General features: G+C 51.5%; 7 protein-coding genes across 7 annotated transcripts; 6 read left to right on the forward strand and 1 right to left on the reverse strand.

Annotated features, from left to right (window-relative positions):
- Positions 1-1,663: 1,663 nt before the first annotated feature.
- Positions 1,664-2,464, forward strand: ASPSYDRAFT_31109 (haloacid dehalogenase, type II; the record flags this gene model as incomplete). The annotated part of the gene is made up of 1 exon (XM_040844839.1): positions 1,664-2,464. The coding sequence occupies one exon, from the start codon at positions 1,664-1,666 to the stop codon at positions 2,462-2,464; it is 801 nt and encodes a 266-aa protein (XP_040702238.1).
- A 332-nt stretch (positions 2,465-2,796) lies between these two features.
- On the forward strand, positions 2,797-3,922 carry ASPSYDRAFT_31110 (uncharacterized protein; the record flags this gene model as incomplete). The annotated part of the gene is made up of 3 exons (XM_040844840.1): positions 2,797-2,811; positions 2,867-3,751; positions 3,815-3,922. 3 exons carry the CDS (start codon positions 2,797-2,799, stop codon positions 3,920-3,922), a joined length of 1,008 nt encoding a protein of 335 aa, XP_040702239.1.
- Positions 3,923-8,515: 4,593 nt separating this feature from the next.
- On the forward strand, positions 8,516-9,301 carry rasB (Ras small monomeric GTPase RasB; the record flags this gene model as incomplete). The annotated part of the gene is made up of 3 exons (XM_040842138.1): positions 8,516-8,593; positions 8,657-9,115; positions 9,161-9,301. 3 exons carry the CDS (start codon positions 8,516-8,518, stop codon positions 9,299-9,301), a joined length of 678 nt encoding a protein of 225 aa, XP_040702240.1.
- Positions 9,302-9,309: 8 nt separating this feature from the next.
- ASPSYDRAFT_944948 (uncharacterized protein) lies at positions 9,310-10,303 on the forward strand. Its single transcript, XM_040852975.1, has one exon. The coding sequence runs from the start codon at positions 9,484-9,486 to the stop codon at positions 9,997-9,999; it is 516 nt and encodes a 171-aa protein (XP_040702241.1). The 5' UTR covers positions 9,310-9,483; the 3' UTR covers positions 10,000-10,303.
- Positions 10,304-10,954: 651 nt separating this feature from the next.
- Positions 10,955-13,223, forward strand: ASPSYDRAFT_150726 (putative acyl-CoA synthetase; the record flags this gene model as incomplete). The annotated part of the gene is made up of 4 exons (XM_040842031.1): positions 10,955-11,330; positions 11,401-11,796; positions 11,844-12,722; positions 12,790-13,223. 4 exons carry the CDS (start codon positions 10,955-10,957, stop codon positions 13,221-13,223), a joined length of 2,085 nt encoding a protein of 694 aa, XP_040702242.1.
- Positions 13,224-13,687: 464 nt separating this feature from the next.
- Positions 13,688-14,280, reverse strand: ASPSYDRAFT_89188 (putative GPI anchored protein; the record flags this gene model as incomplete). Its single annotated transcript, XM_040852125.1, has 3 exons — positions 13,688-13,898; positions 13,955-14,037; positions 14,092-14,280. The coding sequence occupies 3 exons, from the start codon at positions 14,278-14,280 to the stop codon at positions 13,688-13,690; spliced, it is 483 nt and encodes a 160-aa protein (XP_040702243.1).
- Positions 14,281-16,103: 1,823 nt separating this feature from the next.
- Positions 16,104-21,710, forward strand: ASPSYDRAFT_150938 (uncharacterized protein; the record flags this gene model as incomplete). Its single annotated transcript, XM_040842057.1, has 8 exons — positions 16,104-16,160; positions 16,214-16,307; positions 16,354-16,491; positions 16,540-17,658; positions 17,872-17,936; positions 18,068-19,473; positions 19,709-19,878; positions 19,936-21,710. Coding segments are annotated over 8 exons (4,824 nt in total), but the record flags the coding sequence as incomplete, so codon positions are not given.
- Between the last annotated feature and the right edge of the window lie 2,162 nt (positions 21,711-23,872).

The raw sequence follows: 23,872 nt of genomic DNA on the forward strand, positions 1-23,872 counted from the left end.
GGACTCTGGGAGCCCAACGAGCAAACATCGAGACCTTGATTGAAGGACTCCGTCGTCCTTTGTTCGGGCTTGACTTGAGCTCAAAAAGCCACGGGTACATTGGTCTCGCTGTTTTGTTGGCCAATTGACCTGTTGTCTTGTCTCATCTGGGATACTGTATAGAAAAACAAATCAGCTGCAATAATTGACCTTCTGCCAGCTCAATATATTGCCCGTGAGGACAAAGGTGTACTCTCTCCTTGCCCATTGTTTTCCTTTTACTCCTTTTGCCCGATCCCATCTCTCGGTTTCTTTGTTCTTGAGGTGGGATCCCTGGTTCCGCCACAGCTTATAGAGCTCTCCACCCATATTTCCACGGTTCGCCAGCGCGAGACCACCACTCAACGATCGCCTCGAAAATGAGAATGGAGTCGATGCGCTTCCGGAGAACCGACACTCTACGAAGGAGTTAGTCCATTACTAGACGTAGATTAACTATCACTCTGAAGTCTGAAAATATTCGTCACATCAAGGCAAACCCCTTAGTTAGTGTATCGCGGTGACTAACGCCGCTTATGGAGTGACTTTGTCGGAAAGTTGAATAACAGAATTATCGTATCATGTGGCCTTGTTGTACTTGTAACAGCTGCAAGGCGCGCAACGGCTTTGACGCACAGCCCTGGGAGGGAGGGACCTGCCTCCTCTATTTTACTTTGTTATTGATCAGATTGCAATGAAGATGCTGATTTTCTTTATTGGATTGTTGGCTTGTTGCTGGTTTGGTTTGGATGTGCGCTAACCGAGTTTAAGTTGGAGCGAACGTGTGCACAAAGAGAGTCCATCAAAGGCGAGACCGGCGCTGTCGAGCCCGGACCCCACGCGGCATGGAAGGTTTTGAGTTCTGTCTGGGTCTCGAGGATCCCAAGTCCAGACAATTCTCTGTCAACGCGTGGCTACATTCGTTATCGGAGCCGTGCACAGGTATCATTCAATGATCTCGACAATCAAGAGCCGGTAGCCCGAAGGCAGCATTGGTTGTTTCGTTGACAGGGACACAAGTCGGCCTCCAGGCGCCGTTGGGATCATCGGCCCAACCGGGTCGGCTGCAGCTGTCATCATTATTAAAAGAGACAACAAGCGACTAACAAACCTTGACTGGTTGGCCCCTATCAGCTAACGCAGGGCTTGCAGGAAGAAATCAAACAGCAGATATAGTTCTCAACCTGAAACACTCCGCGAGGTGATAGTGTGATGGGATGGGAGCCCCTGCGGCACAGATGTGTTTGCTCGGAAAAGCAGCTTCTTGTCTTGCAGGTCATTCGGATGGGGGTTGAGGTCGGGTCTTGAGGACGTGTCGGTATCAATCCGTGGTCACCAGTCTGAACACAAAAGTTGTATTCATTTCATTGACAGCGATCATCCCCGAGCAAACAATACTTAACAAACGAACCTCACTATGTTATCTGAACTTCGGAACCCCGCAAATGACTAAGCTCGTATGACGATAACTAGTTTACGTAGTTAACTATCCGCTCGCTCTTGAACAACAACAATAATTTTCGACCAAATCTCCCACAAAGTCGCCTGGGTCAAAAGACACAAATCAACACCGTGCAAAGCGATTTCAGGGACTCGCTCGTTCGGCACATATATTCGTGGGGGGAACAAAAGGCAGAACGCGAACATGCCCATCAACCCGCAAACCAAGGTGCTCTTCTTCGACACATTCGGCACCACCGTCCGCTGGCGAACATGTGTCACGAAAGCTCTACAAGAAGCCAGCGAACGTGCGATCCGCAACACCCGAGAATCCCTTGACCCAGGCGTCCGCGCACAGGCGTCGGCAATGACAGATGACAACTGGCACAGCATGGCCGAGGACTGGCGCAAGTCTTATGGCCGTTTCACAGCGACATTCGACCCTTCCAACGAGTTTGTTTCTATTGATCAGCACCATTACAACGCTCTAGTTGAACTTCTACGGACACGCCAGCTAGAAGATCTGTTCACAGAGAGCGAGCTGAAGGATCTCGTCCAGTGCTGGCACCGCCTAGACCCGTGGGATGACACCGTGCAGGGCTTGAAACTGCTGAATAGCAAGTTCCGCACGAGTACACTGTCTAACGGTAACGTATCACTGCTAGAGGACCTTGTGCAGTATGGGCCGCTGCCCTTCACGGACATTGTCAGCGCGGAGCACTTCGGTGCCTACAAGCCATCACCTCGTGTGTACCTTGGGGCTGCAGAGAAGCTAGGTTTCAAGCCGGATCAGTGTGCGCTTGTCGCAGCGCACCTGAAAGATCTAAAGGCGGCCAAGGGATGCGGGTTTGGGACAATCTACGTTGAGCGTGTTGGAGAGGAGTTTGGTAACCTCCAGCAGGCCATCGACGAGGGGTACGTGGATTTAGCGGTAGAGATAGAGACGAGCTCGGATGGGTTCATAGAGGTTGCGAGACAGCTAGGTATCTCGACGGATGACCACTAGAAAGTTGTAGTTGGCTAATACATAATGGTCTTCTGTTTACATTCAACACATCCATTCATGTAGCGGAAGCTTTCCGTAATCACCAGGAGTTGAGCCCAGAGCCCTTTGATGATATGTCCCATGACGTCACGCCGTCCATACAATCTGACTCTTGATTATAAATCCTAGAACAGCATCTCATAATCACAACCGTGAAGAGACCAGGAAGTAACTACCGGAATCTGACGATTAATAATTAGGTGTGCCAGTTGTTTGTTTAAGTAATAGAACCACGAAGGCACCAAGTGTCTTTCAAAGTGTTGAGTATAGAAGCCGACATACAAAACAACATAATGGCAGGTGAAACAGTAAGATACCATCCTAAGCCTGCTCAACCAACTTACAGTTACCAATATCCACCAGAATAGCACGATATACAAGCATGCCGACAGTGACGGCCAGTTTCGCCGCAAAGACTCCGTCTTCCGATCCTGGGTGTCGCGTTCAGCAGGTGCCAAATTCCCCCCGGAAAAAGACCGCTACGTGCTTTACCTTAACTACGGATGTCCGTGGGCGCATAGGACTAATATTGTCCGCTCCCTCAAGGGCCTGGAAGACATCATCCAGCTCGTCGTCTGCGATTTTGAACTCGGTCCAGATGGCTGGATTTTCTCCGGGCGGAACGGCTCTGCAAAGAAGGACCCGCTGTATGGGTTTACGAAGATGAACCAGCTGTATTTCAAGGCAGATCCGGGATACTCGGGTCGGTACACGATTCCGGTGCTTTGGGACAAGAAGCGGCAAACGATCGTGAGTAACGAGAGCAGCGAGATCATTCGTATGTTTTACTCGGAATTCGATGATTTACTCCCGGAGCAAAAGCGCGAGGTGAGCAAGGTTGGCGGCGGGCTGTACCCCGCGCATCTGAGAAAGGAGATTGATGCAATGAATGAGTGGGTGTATGATCGCATAAATAACGGAGTGTATAAGACTGGCTTTGCGACGACGCAGGAAGCATACGAGTCGAACTTAATCCCGCTGTTTGAAGCATTGGGTCGTGTGGAGGAGCATCTGGCGCGGCCAGGACATCAGCCGTATCTCTTTGGAGAGCACATCACTGAAGCAGATGTCAGGCTGTATACAACGGTTGCGCGGTTCGACGTGGCGTATTACCTGATCTTCAAATGCAACTTGAAGATGATCCGGCATGATTATCCGCTTATTGACCGGTGGTATCGCAGGCTGTACTATGATGAATCAGAGAAGACAAACGGGGGAGCGTTCAAGAAGACAACATTCTTCGATATTGTAAGTTGTACATGGCCATTCTGACACAAGGACGTGACGACTGATACAACTTGTGCTCAACAGTACAAATTCGGTTATTTGACAGCACTTGGGAAGAAGCAAGGCATCGAAAGTTCACAACTAGTCATTCCAGGGGGGCCGAAGCCGGATATCCTGCCTCAGGAGGCGTAGGCCACCATGTCTTTAATCATATTGATATTCGGTGTATATTCGAGTTACCTCAAGAATTTGCCCACGGCTTAGGCGTACTTCTGCAGAGTGTTATCGTGTCGCATAGGCGTTTAGCTTGACAATTCGGCACCCACTTACCATTTTCTCTACATTTCAGCCCGTCCTTGTGACAGTAATAAGGGGGGTATTCGGTTTTCTAGGGCGGCCCCAAAAGTACGGAAATCCTATGCAGATCGTCAGCGTTTGCATAACTGAAGGAAACCATCGTGAAATAGAGTGTCCCAGCTCCGAGTACTTGGGCCACAAGGGCACCCAGTTATTGAAACTGACGCCAGAAGTACTGGTCAGTGGTCAACGAAATCACAGAGAAGAGTTGATCCCAATATGGAGAGAATGTTGTCGGTTCCCTCCGAAGGAAAGAGTAAATTAAGAGTTATATCATCAGTCATCCCAAGCTTGTGCGGGGCGGCGGGGCATCCACGGATCCCTCAATCACAGGTTCCCATGCGCGGACAACCGTACAAGGCCCAAGCCTGCCTCCCTGGAAATGGCAGCCGGAAACAGTTCTGTTCGACGCCATATCCCTCTCTCAATTTGGCATCAGTCAATACGAAACTACCGTATCTGAGAATCAGCGGCCTTCACTCGCTGTGCGGAGCTAACCTAAAACCGAACTAACTCGACTCCAGTGTCTGGAATCCTTTCAAATCGGGTATCACGGAACCTCAAGGCAAAAGCCACCAAACCAGGTTTGAAAACGCCTTCTAGCAGCCGATCAGTATTTCTTGCGACTATGCAGAGCTTCCACTAAAGAACGCTCGCAAAATAATAGCTCAACTGCAGAGCTGTGGACAATCAGATTAAACGCCCATGATCCGACCCTCACTTGTGTGATCACAGCTTTCGGAGTTCGGACTCAATTTTAATAGTGGGCCCTTCGCAATGGGCCTCAAAAGGTTCAATGCTCAAAAAATGACAGCTCGCAGGTCCATAGATCTGACACTTAAATGAAAATTTACAGTGGGCGCAACACGAGCCCCTGTCCCCTGAAGACAACAATTGATCATTGATGCTCGGCTGCCGCGGCCTTTGGCCTGGACTGGGGAAAACTGTTGGTGTGATTAGAGTGCATGCGCTGCAGCACTGGTCTCAGATCATGCAGCAGTTCTCGAATCTATGCTCCACGCATGCATGTTCATGCAAGCTAGTCTTCCTACAGCAGTCCAGAGTATCGTCACAATTCATTCCGCACTCAAGGGTAAATATGGCTTCTCTCCCTTACTTTTTCGACGAGTTGTCTTGAGGCCAGTTCAAAGACATTTCCGCGTTTGACAGGAATGCCGGCAAATATTAAGCCCCTTATTTTTTTTATGGGGTATGCCAGAGACAGGGGGAATTATAATGGGGTAATGATAGCAAAAATTGACAGGGGATACTACCAATAATGTACGAATATTATAATAAAAGACGCGTCCCTCGGTGTAGTCTTGGGTATCACTAAGTTGCCATCGACTCGTTGCAAATATCGTAGGCCCTTGGACTGCCATCCAGTCCGTGAGTTTTCGTTGGGCAAAACGCTCGACATCGGTATACGATTCTTCACCCACCCACGTGGGAGAGAAGACGGGACGGGCAACAACTAGCGCTGAATTCGAACAATTCTGAATCTGGGAGGGACGTTCAGTTTCATCATTCTCTTCACGGGCTCATCCGACTTGAAGCAATTCTGCAGCGATATGATAATACCCACTGCGTTGGGCAGGCAGAATTAAAAGAACTATCGTTTTTTAATTCAGGAACGCACAGCTCCAGAGCTAGGATGCGGTTTCCCCTTTCAGCGTAGAGATTTATAGGCTAAATCCTGTGTTCCGCTCCAAGGCTCATCAAGCGAGCTGAGCACTGAGCACTAGCAGTGAGCACAGTTTTGGCTCCTCTATCGGGTATCCCGTCCTGTGTCTGGTTTTCCACGAAGAAGAAGCGGAATAGGTCAATCCCTGCTAGCTGATGGAACGTTCTCCCGCTCTGGACCGGGCCGGCCATCTAGACGTTCATTGCACCGGCCCAAGCGTGAGCAGCACTGACCGGGCCATCGCGGTTGGAGAAAACGCAAGTCTGACACATGTTGTTTCCTCCATAATAGCACTTCCCTCCGTTCTTGGGGCAGACGATAGCAAATAATGATGACGGATTAGAAGGTCACTTCTCGCTGGAAGCAGGCCGGTCAACTCCCAATGGAAAAGGCCAAGAGAAGTTGGAGACGGTGCCAATAGGGGGCCGGCCAAGGGTGGAACTTCTCCCAAGCCACCCCACATAGACCGAGATACCCTTCGGATCCTGAATCTAGCCCTGCCTGGTAAGTGATTGTCCTGTACTCCGTATACGTCTGCCCATCTCTTCAAGCCGAGGCGACCAGGAAACAAGAGCACGCAAAAAGGAAGGACCTGGACAGGAATCCTTTCTCCGTCAGGCTGCCGTAATGCCATTTATTCCTTGGGCGGGGCGATTAAACGTAACGTCAGTCTTCTAGACCGGAATATTGTCCCGTCGTACCGCGAAACGATGGCTTATGCTTATCCCAGTTGGCCCCTCCTTGAGGGCGTACTCGGCATCCGACAACACGACTCCTGGGGTGATGCGTAGGCTTCGGGAATCGGAAGACCCAGGAGCCTGGGAGATGGTATTAGCCTTGCCACTATCCGCCGCGGAATGTTCGATATCCTTCCGGTTGGAGTCCGGTGTAACCTGATGTCGATGAATAATTGAATACGGAGTATGCAGCAAAAGGCCAACGGCCATCCTTCGAGTCTGTCCCGAAGCTGGTAGCAGCGGAGGATGAGATTGTGCACTTGTGCAGTGGGGGGTTCCTTATGGTGCCACTCTATAAACGTTAACCAAATAATAGTAAGCCGGCACATCGAGGCTTGGGATTGAAATTGAATAATTCCTGTCCCGCCTCTTGGGCGAACTGGACCCATTCAGGGTTAGATACACTACGTATCTCCCAAAGTCTTGGTCGACGGGGGAGCCTCTGGTTCGGATCCGCTCTGGAACAGCTTCGTGTCTACCCGAGACTGTCCCCTTCATATGGACTGTTGATTTATTGTGGGACAGCGGTTGAGGTAGAAGGTTCAGAGGGCGCCGGAGAAGGTTGCTCTCCTGACCCCAACCCAACTCTCAAACACCCAAGTCATGATGTTTTGTGAGATAGAGCTAAGGGTTTCCGAAACGATCAGGATTGTTAACGGCAGGGGCCGGCTTGAGAAAGATATGTTGGCGTGACTGACAGTGACGGTCGCAGACTCGCTATGGATTAATAACGATAGATCAGTATAATAGCCACCAAAATATGATAACCAATGCATGGGGATGGCAGGCTCCTATCGTGGGTCGCGGACTGACTGCCATGATCCAGCCCCAGACGCGAGACTACGCCACTTTTTCCAGGTTGTCTAACTCAACTTTCCAGCTCTCCCCCCTACGATCCATCCAGTCTGAGATCATCGCGTCCAATTCTTAGTTTTCTTCCCTCCGGCGTGTCAAGTCTATCAGAAAGGCCTGGTCGTTTTCCTTTTCTTTCGCTTTCCGTCCTCTTCCTGGCCCCTCCAAAGTGACCTTCTTCTCCCCTCCACTTTCTCCTCACCCGATTTACCATCACATTTACCACACCACCTAATTCCACCTTTCTCCCACCTCCGCGGCTTTCCATGCTTTTGAACTGAAATACCCAGCTACTCCTTGCTGGCCAAGCATTTTTTACCTCCTTGGGCTCGCGCGCATCCCCACCGTTTGACTCACCAGCAAGATTAGAAAAGCCAGCGTCGAGCTGATCATCTTTATTCTCTGCTTCCCCTCACGTGGCAGAACCAAACGCGATCAAGCCTGCCTCTCCCGAAGTTTGGGAATCCTGCCTTTCTATTTCTAAAGCTTTATTCCAGCTGCCTTTTTATGTGATTCGATTTTTATTATATTTTCTTGGTCCCCTGCAACCGCCTGCACATCCGGAGCAGAGTTTCTTTATCCGACGCCGTTTGGTACCATTTTGCAGTCGTTGGTGGCCGCTTATTTGCGACAGCTGCTCGAGTCCAAAACCTTAGTTAGAGCCGGCTTTCTCCTCTTCTCGCTTCCCCTCCTCGCTACTCTCCTGTTCCAATAAACCCCCAGGAGCACAGTCCGTGAATCTCCTGCAGCCCAACTGTGAGGTACGTGGTTCTAGTCGGCTGAAAAAAATTATCCCTGTCTCTTTCCCGGCATTGGCATGTGGGTTGGGCCAGCAGCCTAAAGCAACCAGGTCGATTTCTCCGGTGGCTAATCGCACTACCAAAATAGCCCGTTCCTTTCCAGGTCCAGCTTTTCGCACCTCTCCGCTTCCACGAGTCCGTGCTCCTCGCGGAGTCCTGATAGATCTCTTTCATTTTCTCCCTCCTTCACCCCTCGAATTTCGATCTTCATTTATCTCTGGTGCCCTCCTCTAACTTCCACACTCTTCCTTTTTCCCTTTTTTTTTCTTTTTTTCTTTCTTGTCTCTTCCTTTCTTCATCTATTACTTCGCAAATCCAAAAGGTGCCTTAGAGAGGTGCCCAATTTATGGTCACCATGGCCGGAAAGATGACACTCTATAAGTTGGTGGTGCTGGGGGATGGTGGTGTCGGAAAGACGGCGCTCACAATTCAGGTTAGCCATTGACTCTCCGCCCATAGTGGTGTTCTCGAGGCTGAACAGGCGTACTACTCATAGTTATGTCTAAACCATTTCGTCGAAACATACGATCCGACCATTGAAGATTCATACCGAAAGCAGGTGGTGATCGATCAGCAATCATGCATGCTGGAGGTTCTCGATACTGCCGGCCAGGAGGAGTATACCGCTCTACGCGACCAGTGGATCCGAGACGGCGAGGGGTTCGTTCTCGTTTACAGCATTACGTCGCGTGCGTCCTTTTCCCGAATAACAAAATTCTACAATCAGATCAAGATGGTCAAGGAATCAGCAAATTCTGGCTCACCATCTGGCGCCAGCTATCTGGGCTCTCCAATGAGCTCGCCATCGGGTCCGCCGCTCCCAGTTCCCGTGATGCTAGTCGGCAACAAGAGCGACAAAGCTGTCGAGCGGGCAGTCTCGGCTCAGGAAGGTCAAGCGCTTGCCAAAGATTTAGGGTGCGAGTTTGTCGAGGCATCCGCGAAGAATTGTATCAACGTCGAAAAGGCGTTCTATGATGTCGTCAGAATGCTGCGCAGCCAGCGCGTACAACAGCAAAGACCCCAGGATCATCGCCGGACGACTGGGCTAGGTCAGATGCGTGATTCGGGGCCTGAATATCCTAAATCATTCCGTCCCGACCGTTCTCGACATCGCAGCGGGCTCAAGTGTAGAATCTTGTGAGCTGTTTCGCATGGCCACATTATCCGATCGTCTATCAAATTCCCATGCGAACAACATAAATACGTCCGTCCAGTTATCTTGTCACTTTTTGCGATCGGCGCACGGCTGTTTGCTGTTTGACTTTACTCGCTCGTCGCAACTTCTTCATACGATTATTATTCAAATCACTTTTTAGACAAATCATGCGAGCTTGCTCCATGACGATATCCTTCTCTTGTCTATATTGGCTGCCAGAAGCCTTGCCGGTCCTCAAGCTCTTTTTGTGCTCGCCATCTTTCGCTCCTCGTTTTCTTTCCTTTGGCCGAGAGCCCATGGCTGCGGTGGTGGATATGTGGATATGCTTGATGCAAGGGTTATGGTTTTTTTTTTTTTTTTTTTTTTTTTTTATTTGGGAGGCCGATTTTTCTTTTCCTTTATTCGACTCGATCGCAGGTGTCTGGACATGTGAAGGGGATCCTTACCGTGTGTTTCAAAGGGCTAAGGGCCAAGGACGATATTCTTCCACTTTTTCTTACGGCGTACCATTTCTCATTTTCCCTTTCCCTGATTCCTCATCTTTCCGCTCCTATATCCTTATGTCCGCGAATATCCGTGCGTTGTTTGTCATACTGTCTCTATGCCCACCTCTGGGTATCAAAGGAGCCGTCGTCTCGGCGAGAACGATGGAAGGTGGACGCAGTCTGAGGGTGAAGCGCTAGTGATGGATACAGAACGAAGCAGTGCAAGAAAAGAGGACAGTCGACCGTTTAGCAGGCATTGCGATATGATACCCTACGGCTGAGCTTTGAGTTGTGAATTTCGATGCATTTGCACCCAGAATATTGATGAGCACAGCATTGCCGATAGAAGCTTGCACATCAATGATACGATCATACAGCTAGAATGTATAACAATTGGGGTACATCTCAGCCCATGGAGTTGCATGTAATCATAATCCCGGTAATTCGAATAATAATCAATATTATCAACCAATTAATGAATCAATGTGGCAATCGATCGAAAAAAGTTAGGAATCCGAGAAGCAAAGCCCGCGTGCCGGTTATGACTCCATAGTGGGTGGCACTGTCCCATCCGAGTTCCCCACGGGAGAGTGCGGGGAAAGCTGCGCTGCTGCCCTGTGCTTTCGCTGCTTCCAGCCTGCTTTGGCCCCCTGCCATTTAGCAGTTCCTCGCTGTTCGTCCGGGACTTGCGTCTTGCACTAGCATCGTTCTCCCTCCGCCCGACCCTCGGTCTGTTCTCCTGCCTCCCATCTCCACGGTTAGATCCGGCCTTATGAACCTGAACAACTGTCGTTTCTTGTGTTGGTCTCTCTGTCTGCGTTGTTCACCTCTTCCTACTCAATTCAATACTCCTACCTAGCTGCGGAGAAAATCGCTGCTTGAGACCAGGATCATTTGCCGAACCCCCTTCCGGAGGACTATCGACCTCCGCTGGCTCCCACTTTCCAACCCCGTTTACAGCTGTCTTACCTAGGTACGGAGCGGAGTTATTACTAGTCCATACTTCACACAAGCTACGCACCTGTCTATCCACCATTTGTGCAGTGCCGAGTAACGGATTCCACATTGCACACCTCTTGCAGAAAACCTAAATACACGTATAGCCCGTATACACTGGACTTGTATCGGCTATTGGTTATCGACCCCGCTGACAATGGCACACCCTCAACAAGCCATCCACGCCACCTCACTGCAGGACCCGGAGGCCTTCTGGTCTCATCATGCACAGCAGCTTTATTGGCACCACAAGCCATCACGTGCAATCAGCCGCTCGACCAAGACTGTCCCCAGCGGCGCCAGCCACGAGTCCTGGGCTTGGTTCCCTGACGGCGAAATCTCTACTACCTATAACTGTGTTGACCGTCACGTGCACAACGGAAATGGCGATAATGTCGCCATTATCTGGGACTCTCCGGTGACGGGGAAGAAAGAAAAGTATACTTACAGGCAGCTATTGGACGAGGTCGAAGTCTTGGCTGGTGTATTGCAGGAGGAGGGAGTGCGGAGGGGCGATGTGGTTATCATTTATAGTATGTGCCTTAATTCTTTAATTCTTTTAATTTTTCTTCAAGAGAATTGAAGGCTTACACTGCGGTGCAGTGCCTATGATACCGGCAGCATTGATCGGTGCCCTGGCTGTCGCTCGACTGGGGGCAATTCATGCGGCTGTCTTTGGTGGGTTTGCGGCCAAGTCGCTGGCGCAGCGTATTGAGGCTGCGCGGCCACGGGCTATCTTGACAGCATCATGCGGGATTGAAGGGGCGAAAGGGCCCATTTCGTACCGCCCGTTGGTGGAGGGCGCCATTGAAGCGAGCAGCTTCAAGCCGGAGAAGGTCCTCATCTGGCAGCGTGACCAACTGCGATGGAATAACCCTCACAAGCTGGACGGCCAGCGGAACTGGAACCGGCTTGTGAAGAGCGCGAGGATGCGCGGCATTCGTGCTGGGCCGGTGCCAGTGAAGAGCACGGATGGTTTGTACATCATCTATACCAGTGGTATGCTCCCCAGACCCGTCTTGTCGTACTTGCCACTGACCAAACAGGTACTACCGGACTGCCCAAAGGGGTCGTCCGAGAAGCAGGCGGGCATGCCGTCGGGCTTAGTCTATCGATCAAATACCTGTTCGACATCCACGGACCCGGTGACGTTATGTTCTGCGCTTCAGATATTGGCTGGGTAGTAGGACACTCGTACATCCTATATGCCCCGTTGCTGGTCGGCGCGACGACTATATTGTTCGAAGGCAAGCCAGTCGGCACCCCGGATGCAGGCACATTCTGGCGGGTCGTCGCAGAACACAAAGCGAACGTCCTCTTTACTGCACCCACGGCGCTTCGTGCTATCCGCAAGGAAGATCCTGATAGCAGATACTTTGAAAAAGTAGCTGGAGACGGTAACCTCCGACACGTCCGTGCTCTATTCCTCGCGGGGGAGCGGAGCGAGCCCAGTATCGTGCGTGCTTATCAAGATCTTCTTACCAAGCACGCTGCTCCTGGGGCTCTCGTAGTAGACAATTGGTGGTCGTCCGAGTCCGGGTCTCCTATTTCTGGCCTGGCACTGCGAAGCGCGGTTGGACGAGTGTCACCACGATCTGACGAGAATAATATCGCACCTTTGGCGATTCGTCCCGGGTCAGCGGGCTTACCAATGCCAGGTTTTGATGTACGAGTTGTGGACGACGAGGGTAACGAGGTTCCACAAGGGACGATGGGTAACATCGTAATGGCAACGCCTCTGGCACCCACGGCATTCACACGGCTATTCAACGACGACGACAGATTTTACAAAGGATATCTCAAACGGTTCGACGGTCGCTGGTTAGACACAGGAGATGCCGGCATGATTGATCAAGACGGGTATATCCACGTCATGTCGCGGTCGGACGATATCATCAACGTAGCAGCCCACAGATTCAGCACAGGTATCTATCTACCCTATCCCACTCCTACCACCTATACATATACTTGGTTAGATCTAACCCAAAACAGGTTCCATCGAACAAGCAATCCTCTCACACCCGGAAATAGGTGAAGCGAGCGTCGTCGGTATTCCCGATCCATTGAAAGGTCACCTTCCATTTGCCTTTGTTACACTAAAGAAGCCACCCAGCGGCGACTTGCCGGCGCGACCATCCGAAGATCTCCTAAAAGGCGTGAATGGGCTCGTTCGCGAACAGATAGGCGCAATTGCGTCGCTGGGCGGGATGATCCAGGGCCTGGGGATAATTCCGAAAACACGGAGTGGGAAAACACTACGAAGGGTGTTGAGAGAACTGGTGGAAAACGGGGCGAAGGGAGAGTTTGACAGGGAAGTTGGCGTGCCCCCGACGGTGGAGGATAGGGCAGTTGTGGATGTTGCAAGGGAGAGGGTCCGGGAATATTTCCAGGGAAGCCCTAAGGTGGGTGTTAGGGCGAAGTTGTAGCCGCATAGCACCCACCTTACAACTTATATATAGATATTTTGGGATATATCTAAACCATCTACGAGAACTTTGATAGCCTACGAATTCAAACAGTTACTTTATGTTGAGGAATTTGTTCGGAGCATAACAGCATTAGATGTACCCAATTAGCTTATACACAATGAAACAAAACAGCCAGGTCAAATCGTCAAGTACAAGAAGTAAAAGATATAAGCAATTCGAAATAAAGTAGTAAGGAGGTATTGGTATCTGTCGTATTCATCGACCAAAACAAATCGATAAATTAATCAACTCAACTCAACAATCAATCAATCAAGCCAACCGCACACAGAAGGGATGAATAGCAAGTAGTACACCATCTTGATCTTGCATCGACCAGACCGCGAACCCATCTGATCGACTGTCCCATTCTCCAACCCTAATTTTCACTCAAAACACACACCGCTCAGAAGAGGGCGAGGCGCTTAGAGAAGGGCAGCAACAACACCGAAAAGACCAGCGACGGCACCGGCACCGGCAGCGGCGCGGCTAGCACCACCAGTGAAGGTGGGGGGCGCAGGGGTGGTGCTGGAAGCAGCACCGCCAGTGGGGGCAACACCGGTGGGAGCAGCGGAGGGGATGACAGGGATGCTAGTAGCGACGGAGCTGGAAGGAGCAACGGTAGCAGAGCTAGAGCTGCAGAAAAGTTAGATTTTGAAGGTCTGAGAGACTGTGGGATTCGGTGGGCATACCAGGCCTTGCAGCGGGTGACGGTGGTGGTGATCAGAGGACGGTGAACGGTGTAAGGGCCGTTGGTGAGGGTGACGGAGCCGGGCTGGTATCAAGTCAGCATTTACTCATAATCACCTACTTGGGAAGTGATTCGTACAGTCTCAACGGGGATGGTCTCGGTGCCGACAGTCAGAGTAGTGGACTGGGGGCAGTATGTGGTGTACTCAGTGACCTCAACAGTGGTGGTGGACTGAGGCTGAGCGGTAGAGCTCCCAGCAGCACCACCGCCCTGAAGGGCAGCAGTAGCGCCAGCGGCGAAGAGGGCAGCAGCAGTGAAGAACTTCATTGTGAAAGATTGATTAAGAGAGAGAATTAATTGGGGTTAAAGAGTGGATGTTGATAAACAACGGGTGTGAAAAGAGTGTAATCGGTTGGAAACCGGGAGTGAGTGCGTTTGGCAGATGGAGGCAGAACGGGCTGAGGAAGGGAAGAAGAGAAGGGAGAGAACAGGAACGGGGGAGAGTCATATAAACAGCAGAGCCCACGCAGCCCAAGACCCCAAGCCAGGAACAGGCAGCGCCGTCGAGACTAGTGCGTTAGTCTGGTCTGAACAGTCGAATCGTCGCGGCGTCAGGGGCTGTTGGTGGAGGCGTTTCTGGGCTAATTTCCTTTGACTCGCCCTCTGATCTTAATTTCATGTTATTGCTACAGTATTATAGGGGCGCCCTGCTCTTCTCTCCACGTTCCCTGCCCTGACGGGCCTTGGACAAGATCCATCCGAGTTCAGGCGTGCGTCGAACCGGAGGAAATGTAGACCACAGTTGCCACTGGAGTTGCTGGGACATGTTGCCTGTTGGTACCTGAATCACTCCAGGAACAAGGCCTCAGATCGCCGGCGGACCACGGAACCAGGTCAGCCTGCACTCTGCAGGCTTGGACTCGCGAACCATTTTTGGACATGACTATTGCCCCGACTCAGTCAGTGCTTATTATTGAGTTTTTTGAAGAAAGTTCAGTAAACCAAGTGTCCCTGGACGTCCCTTGCAGGCACTTGACACTGTCTGTCTCAAGGCACTGCGTGTCAGAGTGACACAGACTGATCACAGGCTCAGTTACCGCAGTCCCTACGAAAGTAACTCTTGTACCTTGCAGCCATGCCAACTCAGTGAAGACTGACGAGTCGGGCACTCCTGCGTAACTTCAGAGTTCACTGTCTTGAGGTGGGAAACGAGACAGCAGAGTGGCGAGTCTAGACCAACCGACAAGCAGACGATCACCGACACGAACAGATCACGGACACGAAGAGATCAACGCAAACTCTTTCATGTCGAGCCTCGAAGAGTCGAGATCCGGTCTCTGACGATCGACATCAATTATCATCAACTGACAACTGCACAAGATAGTTGCACGACTACAGTGTATATTATTATTGATAATTATTACTCCGTCCTCTCAAACCCCTGAAACTGGACTCCATATCTTGTAGCATACGACCGAACTCCTAATAAACTAACCCCGTATCCTCCCCACCGCTTCATGCCGAGGAATGTGCCAGACAGGCTATCACACACTTCCAATCTGATGGTTCATTGCCCCTTATGGATGGTGAGAGGCGGGGACATGGCCGCATCGCCCGGGATGTCCAGCGAGCTGGACTTCCGCGAGAGCTGACCAGATAACGCCGTTCGTCATCTTGGATTTAGTTGTGTGATGAGGAGAGGAAAGGAAGCGAAGCGCGAACCGAAGACGAATTTTTGTGCGTGCGGGCGGATCATCAATTTCCCGCCGCACCGACCAGTCCGGAGATGCTAGTCCAAACATGGACTAGCGCATCAGCTTCCCGCGGGCAACGGCAGGACGTCACCTTGTCCGACGATACGGCGGAGTCTCTTCCTATCTACTTATACTTCTTTCTTTTCTTCTTTCCCACGTTCGCCAATTCTGTCAGAGAAAGACCTCTTTAAGTTGCGAATCATCATGCTTGGTCGCTGTGGTCGTCAGGCTTCGCGCCTCCTCCCGCGCCCTGCTTCCGCGTACCGACCGCCTTCAGTGCAATGGCATCGTATGTTATCATCGTCAAATAGCCAGCAATCGGTGAGAAACCACACAGCGAGTACTCGGAAAAAAAAAAAAAAAAAGTGAGAAACATGCAGCTAATTGGCTATACAGCTGCTCTCCGCGCCTCTCCAAGAGGCCGACCCCTCGGTTTACAACATTCTCCAGAAGGTAGGAGCTTCCCCTCAACCGCTATCCTGGGCCCATGAGCTCACCCATTGCAGGAGAAAAAAAGACAGCAGCACTTCATCAACCTCATCCCCTCAGAGAACTTCACATCTCAGGCTGTTCTGGATGCGCTGGGCAGTGTTATGCAGAGTACGTCCACCGTGGTTGCTCTTGCGGGCGATGCTAATTCGAGCAGACAAATACTCCGAGGGATATCCCGGCGCTAGATACTATGGCGGAAACGAGCATATCGACGAGTCCGAGAGGCTCTGTCAGCAGCGCGCCCTTGAGACCTTCCGTCTCAGCCCGGAAGAGTGGGGGGTGAACGTTCAACGTAAGGGTGTCTTTTCTCACTGTTGATGGTCTTCTGCTGACGTCTTAGCGCTCTCCGGCTCCCCCGCAAACCTATACGCCATCTCCGCCCTCCTCAACACACACGACCGATTGATGGGATTGGATCTACCGCATGGTGGTCATCTGTCCCACGGCTATCAGACACCTACGAAGAAGATCTCGTTTATCTCTAAATACTTCGAGACTTTCCCCTACCGCCTAGACGAGTCAACAGGTCTGATCGACTATGATAGCCTCGAAAAGCAGGCCCTCCTTTACCGCCCAAAGCTTATCATCGCCGGCACATCAGCCTACAGCCGTTTGATTGATTACCCCCGCATGCGCGAGATTGCCGACAACACGGGTGCGTACCTCCTAAGCGATATGGCACATATCTCTGGTCTGGTGGCTGCCGGCGTCGTTCCCTCGCCATTCTTACACTCTGATGTTGTGACAACTACCACGCACAAGTCTCTCCGTGGCCCACGAGGAGCCATGATCTTCTTCCGCAAGGGCGTCCGCAGGATGGACAAGAAGGGCAACCCAGAGATGTACGACCTCGAGGGGCCCATCAATGCCTCCGTCTTCCCAGGCCACCAGGGTGGCCCTCACAACCACACCATCACCGCGCTGGCCGTGGCCCTCCAGCAGGCACAGTCGACTGAATTCAAGACATACCAGGAGACGGTCCTGGCCAACGCCCAGTCCCTAGCTGAGCGTCTGGGTGGCCCGACAAGCAGCGGAGGCCTGGGCTACAACATCGTGTCCGGTGGCACAGACAACCATTTGGTGCTGATGGATCTTAAGAACCGCGGTGTTGACGGGGCCCGTGTTGAGCGCGTGCTCGAACTCTGTGGTGTTGCCAGCAACAAGAACACCGTCCCGGGAGACAAGTCCGCGCTGAAGCCTGGCGGTTTGCGACTCGGCACCCCCGCTATGACCACCCGCGGGTTCCAGCCGGAGGACTTCCGCCGTGTTGCAGACATTGTCGACCGCGCAGTGACGATCACGCAGAAGCTGGACAAGCCGGCTAAGGAAGCTGCTGCAGCCAAGGGCGCTAAGAACCCCAACACTGTCAAGGCATTCTTAGAATATGTAGGTAACGGTGAGGAGATCTCGGAGATTGTGCAGCTGCGCCAGGAAGTCGAGGATTGGGCCGGCACGTTTAGTCTCCCATGGAAGAAGGAGTAGATTCCCTTTATAAGTTTATATGTAATTATGTTCAACACGATAGGTCAATATTCAAGACCGCAACTTTCTCACGAGAGATGAGTCATTACATCCAATAGACTTGTTCAACCTGATAGGAGCTAGAAGCTTATTGCCAAGGCGATAACGCAATAGGAAAGGAATGTGGCATTGAGGCGGGAGGAAACTACAGGGTTACTTCCACTGATTCCAGCTCCACGGCCGTTCTCGATCGAGTTGGACTCCTCCGCATCCGTTGTCGGATCCGAGTTTAAGACACTCCATCTATCGCCATGTAACCATCCAGCTCTTCATACCACGACCCATCCCTTCTATCCGCGTTTACCCCCCTTATCCATCAAATCTTCATCGATTTCATAGTCTTACAGAACTTCTACAGGAAGAATTGTATATGCATAATTACACCTACCTATCATGAAAGTCAGCCAGGTGCATCTTCTACCAACTCCCCTTCCAACCCACTCATCAAAATCATGCTCCCAGAACAATACCTTATCACAGTCATTTCAAAACATAAGCTAACTGGCCCAACAAATTCCCCAACCCAGATCTACGTCTACCCCGTAAAGTCCCTGCGCGGGGTCTCCCTTACCTCAGCCCAGGTGACGCGGTTGGGCTTCAAATATGACCGCCGTTTCATGCTGCTGAAGGTCATACCTTCGGAAACCAAAGGTGAAACAACACTGAAGAACATGCACATTCCGCATTTGCCTGAGATGGCATTATTTGAGACGGAATTGTTTGAACCGGGGGTTGATGGCGAAGACGAGAGGGGCAGATTAAAGATTATATATAATCATCCTAGATCTGGGTCTGAGACGGAGGAGCAGATAAATGAGAATGGGCCTGCAAAAGAACGAAAACACAGAGACACGATCGATGTCCCGCTTACCCCGGACACAAGGGGACTTGACGAGCTGGCTATCGTGATGCACAGGTCCCCGACGAAAGGGTATAACATGGGCGCAAAGTACAACCAGTGGCTTAGCGAGCGGTTCGGGTACGAGGTTGTGCTGGCTTATCTGGGGGATGGGAATAGTAGGTCTGTGTTGGGGACGTTTGCGCCGGCGAAGCACGTCGCGCATAAGAACCAGATTCAGCGAGAGTTGGACCTAGGTGGGGGTTTTGCGGCGCTTCTTGTTGTTTTGGGGGTTCTTTGGGTGGGGTTTACGGCGACGAGCATGCCCATGTCTGTGGTTGTGGCTGGTGGTGCTTTGGGCTATGATCATTCCTGGAAAGCCGGTGTGGGTATTGGCGCGACAGTCGCTATGGGCGGACTAGCATATCTTTCGTTTATTTGGAGGACGGGAACTGGGAGAGAGGATCGCATCACGTTTGCGGATTCAGCAGCGCTCTTGGTTATTAACGAGACGTCGGTGGGGAATGTCTCCAGTCGGTTGGAGGGGGATGAGGAGATGGATAGGAGGAAATTCCGGGCAAACATAGTTGTTGAAGGATCAGAAATGGCGTACGAAGAGGACTTCTGGGCCGAGTTGGTTGTTGGTAGTTCTCAAATCCGCGTGTTGTTGACAGCCAACTGTGCGAGATGCCAAAGCATAAACGTGAACTTTGCTACTGGGAAGTTCGGGACGGGCGACTCGGGAAAGGTATTCAAGAAGCTCATGGCTGATCGCAGGGTCGACAAGGGCGCAAAATATAGCCCAATCTTTGGACGATATGGGTTTCTGGATGCCAAGTCGGACCTGAAGACGGTTCGCGTCGGCGACGATGTTGTTGTGGCGAGGCGGATGGATGAGCGGGCTGTTTATGGTAAGTTCAGCTTCGAGAAGATTTCCAGAATCCGAAGAATCTGGGGTGAGTCTGTGACTAACCCGGCTTGAATAGATTGGCCCGGATTGGGCTAACCGGCGAGATAGTTCAGCTTAGAGTGAATACGGCTGCCTGGTGACGTTAAATGAGACCGAGTAGGCGAATCGTAGTGTGGCCAGTGAGACGAGAGGGTCGTCAGGCACAAAATTAGCCACCAGCTGAGACAAACTCGCCTGAAGCTGCGGCTGTGCACAGAATTCTTGGCTGCACCACTTCGACTTCATCTTCCCCTCCTCAGCCTGCATTCTCCTTACCAGTATTTTGGTTCAAAATTCGGACTTCATCGCCATGGATCAAGTTCGCCGTAAAGATACTACCAAGGGTCCTCCGCTAAGGGTCCTGTCCCTCGGTAGCTATTCCCCGCCGACTTCGACTTTACTATGACGAAACTAACTGTTGAAACCAGATGGCGGTGGCGTGCGAGGATACTCCATGCTCATCCTCCTCCAGGAACTGATGCATCGCGTCTATGTCGAGGCAGAAGGAAAACCCCCCCGGCGCGACCAGGTTCCCAAACCATGCGATTACTTCGACCTTATCGCCGGTACCGGTACTGGCGGTCTAATCGCACTGATGCTCGGCCGCTTACGCCTCGACCTCGAAACATGCAAGGACGTCTACGTGCGCATGACCCGCCGGGTGTTTGAAACCGACAAGACTTTCGCCGGCATTCCATTTCGCTCGACTTTGTTCAAGGCGTCGAAACTCGAAGAGGCCATCCGGGAGTGTGTACGAGAACATACAATTTATGAAGCAGAAGGGAACGATACTACGTCGCCGACATCGCCGGCATACGCTCCATTTAGCCCAAACTTCTCGACGACGTCCATCCCGCAGCGCTCCGGAAGTCGCGCGAGCCAGAGTACGACGCACTCGTCGATGAACAACCGCAGTTCCGCATTCATCAATGGCTTGAGATGGGGAAATCCAGATGCGCTGTTATATGATAATCGGGAGAACCGGACAAAGACGGCTGTTACGGCCTTGTATCGAGGCACGACCAAGGGCGGAAACTCAGTGCTCCTTCGATCCTACGACTCCCGCAAGGAGCCCGCGCCCGAGTACAACTGCACGGTCTGGCAGGCCGGCCGCGCAACTTCGGCTACCGGACTAGCTTTCAAGCCCATTCAGATCGGACAACATTGGTTCATTGACGAAGGTCCGGGCACATACAACCCCTCGCCACAAATATTAGACGAAGCAGTTGTCAACGAGTGGCCAGGACGTGAGATTGGAGTGTTTATCAGTGTAGGCACGGGGAAGCGTCCTCCTAACACCAACAATCGCCAACATGAGTGGTGGGAGGACTTCTTTGGCGATGCCCTAGGCACATTCGCAGAGGCACGCCGCCGGCTGATTACGAAGATTGAGGGCTGCGAGGATATCCATCATGACATGCTCCGCGAGCATCTCCCCAAGCGCAACGTGAGCAAGGACAACTACTACCGACTAAACGTCGAGGTTGGAGTGGGCGAATTTGGCATGAACGAATGGCACCGTCTCGCAGACATTAGCACGAACACCCGTCGGTACCTCTCGCGGCCGGACGTGAAGAAGATGATACTCGACGCGAGCGTTAAATTTGCCAAAATCGAACGCATGCACCGTCGTCTCGAAGCCCACACTGCGGCCGGACACGACCCCAGCACTCTACTCGAAGATGACCATTCCTCGCTAGCTCCCAGCCCTCGTCTCTCAGTAACATCGCCTGCACCCGCACACGCACCCCCACCACCTCCTCCCGACGCGATCGAGCTCCCCGCGGAACTCCCCGGCGACTTCATCCAACTCCAGCCCAACGACGACAAGCTCCCCGTGCACCCAACACCGCAAGACGCAATCCGCCCATCCTCTGGGCGCGCATCGGTAAGCGACATCATCAGCTCCAATGAGCCCAGCCGTCCAACATCGCAAGCCTACTCGCCTCCACGCCTAAGCTTCGACCACATGCACTCACACTCACACTCGGGGCCTCCGCCCATCCCTCCCAAAACACCAATCCCCTACCCAGACACTGCAGAACTTGGAGGAATTCAAATGCCAATGCCGAGTCCAGGACTACATCCGGCTCATGCGCCGGCAGCCGCGACCGGGCGACCGCCGTATCCGGTCGACGAGCCGCCGCCAGTCGTGAATAAACTGCGAAAGCCGAGCTACCAAGTGCGTGACTATTCCGCATAATAATCTTATCGTTCAGGCATTGCTTTTTTTTTTTTTTTCCCTTTCCTTTTTTTTTACCCTTGTTACATTTGTTTCTGCATGTATTATGAGAGATGTACGAACTATACCCTAGATGAGCCGGTCGCTACTATGATAATTGATTTAATTAAATATATAATGTGCATAATTGGTAGGTCTACTATATCTACTATCTATCTCAGGGTATATATATATATATATATATATATTACACATAGACATGTCACCACGACTCATAGGAACATCAAAAGTGCGAAATAAAACCAAAAGTAGGACACAACTATCAAAATATATTTATTGAACAAGTACCCAACAGTCAAACTGCCCATTAAACATATCAAATCTACAGTAAAATTCCAAACCAAACTTTCTCCACTTCAAATCCTCAACCAGGGCCCCAAGTCTCCAACACCAAGAACAACACTACTACGTACATAGCACAAGCCCAAGCGGCAAGCAGATAGTGCAGCCCCGATAAAAACCAGATTCAGAAGTTCAGAGTTTAGCAGGAAGATCCCCATGCATATGCAGCACGGCTCGCTGCAGCTGAAACCACCGCACCCGGGCGGCGGCGGCCCCAGCAGGCGAAATCATTCCGATAACAGTCCAGTGTCCACACAGCCCACTATACCATCGTACCATGTCGTCATCCCCGACTACTGTCGACTAACTAATTACGACCGGGTTGGGCTGAACTGGACTTCCTTAGCTCATCGTTGTAGCAGTAGCTTAACCTAGTAGGGTAAAAGGGTGAAATTTGTACAGTAATTCTCAAGGACACGAGACGGAGACGAGGAACAAGAAAGGAAAAAAAAAGAAGAGATGATTGACATGGTGGAAAAGAGGAGGGGGGACTGAGGGGAGATGATAGGCCGAGACAGCGCCAACACATTTTCACCGAGCAGTCAGCAGTCAATCAGGTCTGTCTGCGAATTTCCAAGGGGAACGGCCAGGCCAGTCCAGGCCATTGAATGATCTGAAGAGGGGAGAAGAGAGAGCAGCTGACTTGGTTGAGTTTAATTCCTCTTCCTCGATCATTCTTATTGATTTGATTCTTGTTGTCTGTCTGGCAGGGCGATAATTGTCATCGTGATTATTATTGATGGCCCTGTGTGATCGTGATTGAGGGAGTGGGGACAACAACTTGGCGAGCTCGTCGACGTGGTTGCTCTCCCGGCCAGTCGATGGATCGTCCCGGCAAGAGCCTGGGCCCGCTCATTCGCCGAGGACACAGTCATCCACAGAGTCAAGAGAGGAGGAGCTGGGCGACTGCGCTCGAAGAGTCAGGCCGGTTCGATCTAGATGGACTGTCCGTGCACCTGACAACTGACTTGGTCTGGCGAGGAGTTGGTGTGGTGGGTGGGATTGGAAGGGATTCATTATCCTCCCGAGAACGGACGAAGACCGAGAAGATGGCAAAGACGGACTGACGGAGTCTCAGCTGTGTGCTTCCACCTCATCACAGTCAGTCTCCGCTTGGATGTGATAACTGAGAATGACTGGAGACAGGCAAACATCCATCCCTCATCCGTATCGGTTTATCGCCCCTCCCCTCTTCTGGGCCCCTCTTTCCTCCCCCGTCATGCCCAGATTGGACAATGACAATGACAATGACAAACAGCTCAGTGCTGTCGCACCGTTACACAAAATACGAGGGTAATCTCCGACAATGATGCAGAACGGAGACTTTTCTTTTGATCTTCACAAAATGGGGGAAGAGTACAATATTAACACCATCGTGCGCAGGGGGAACAGAGGAATAGACAGAACAGGAAACAGGTAAAAGACTGAAACTCGACTCGCTCAGCCTGGAAGTTTGATGGAGTTGATGGACTCTGGACTCTGGAGACAAGCTGCCATGCAGCAGCAGCATTGCATTTGCAATGTACGGTAACTCGGTAAGACGAGGGGGACGGAGATCAGGGTCGTGCACGGGCAAATTCTATCTTGGATGCAATGTGAGGTTATTTACTGCTTGCAGATATACCACCTTAGGCTCCTGCTAGTTTCGTCAACTTCAAACAATTCGAGAGGTGGTGGGATATGAGACCGTCCACAAGAGGGTCAGGATTTCGGGAAAAGTCCTTCACAGCCATCATGCTGTCGAGTTCGGCCATTGGCTGCGTGGCTGATGAGCTGGCGCT

This window comes from Aspergillus sydowii, assembly GCF_001890705.1.
Source record: "Aspergillus sydowii CBS 593.65 unplaced genomic scaffold ASPSYscaffold_5, whole genome shotgun sequence".
NCBI lineage: Eukaryota > Fungi > Ascomycota > Eurotiomycetes > Eurotiales > Aspergillaceae > Aspergillus > Aspergillus sydowii.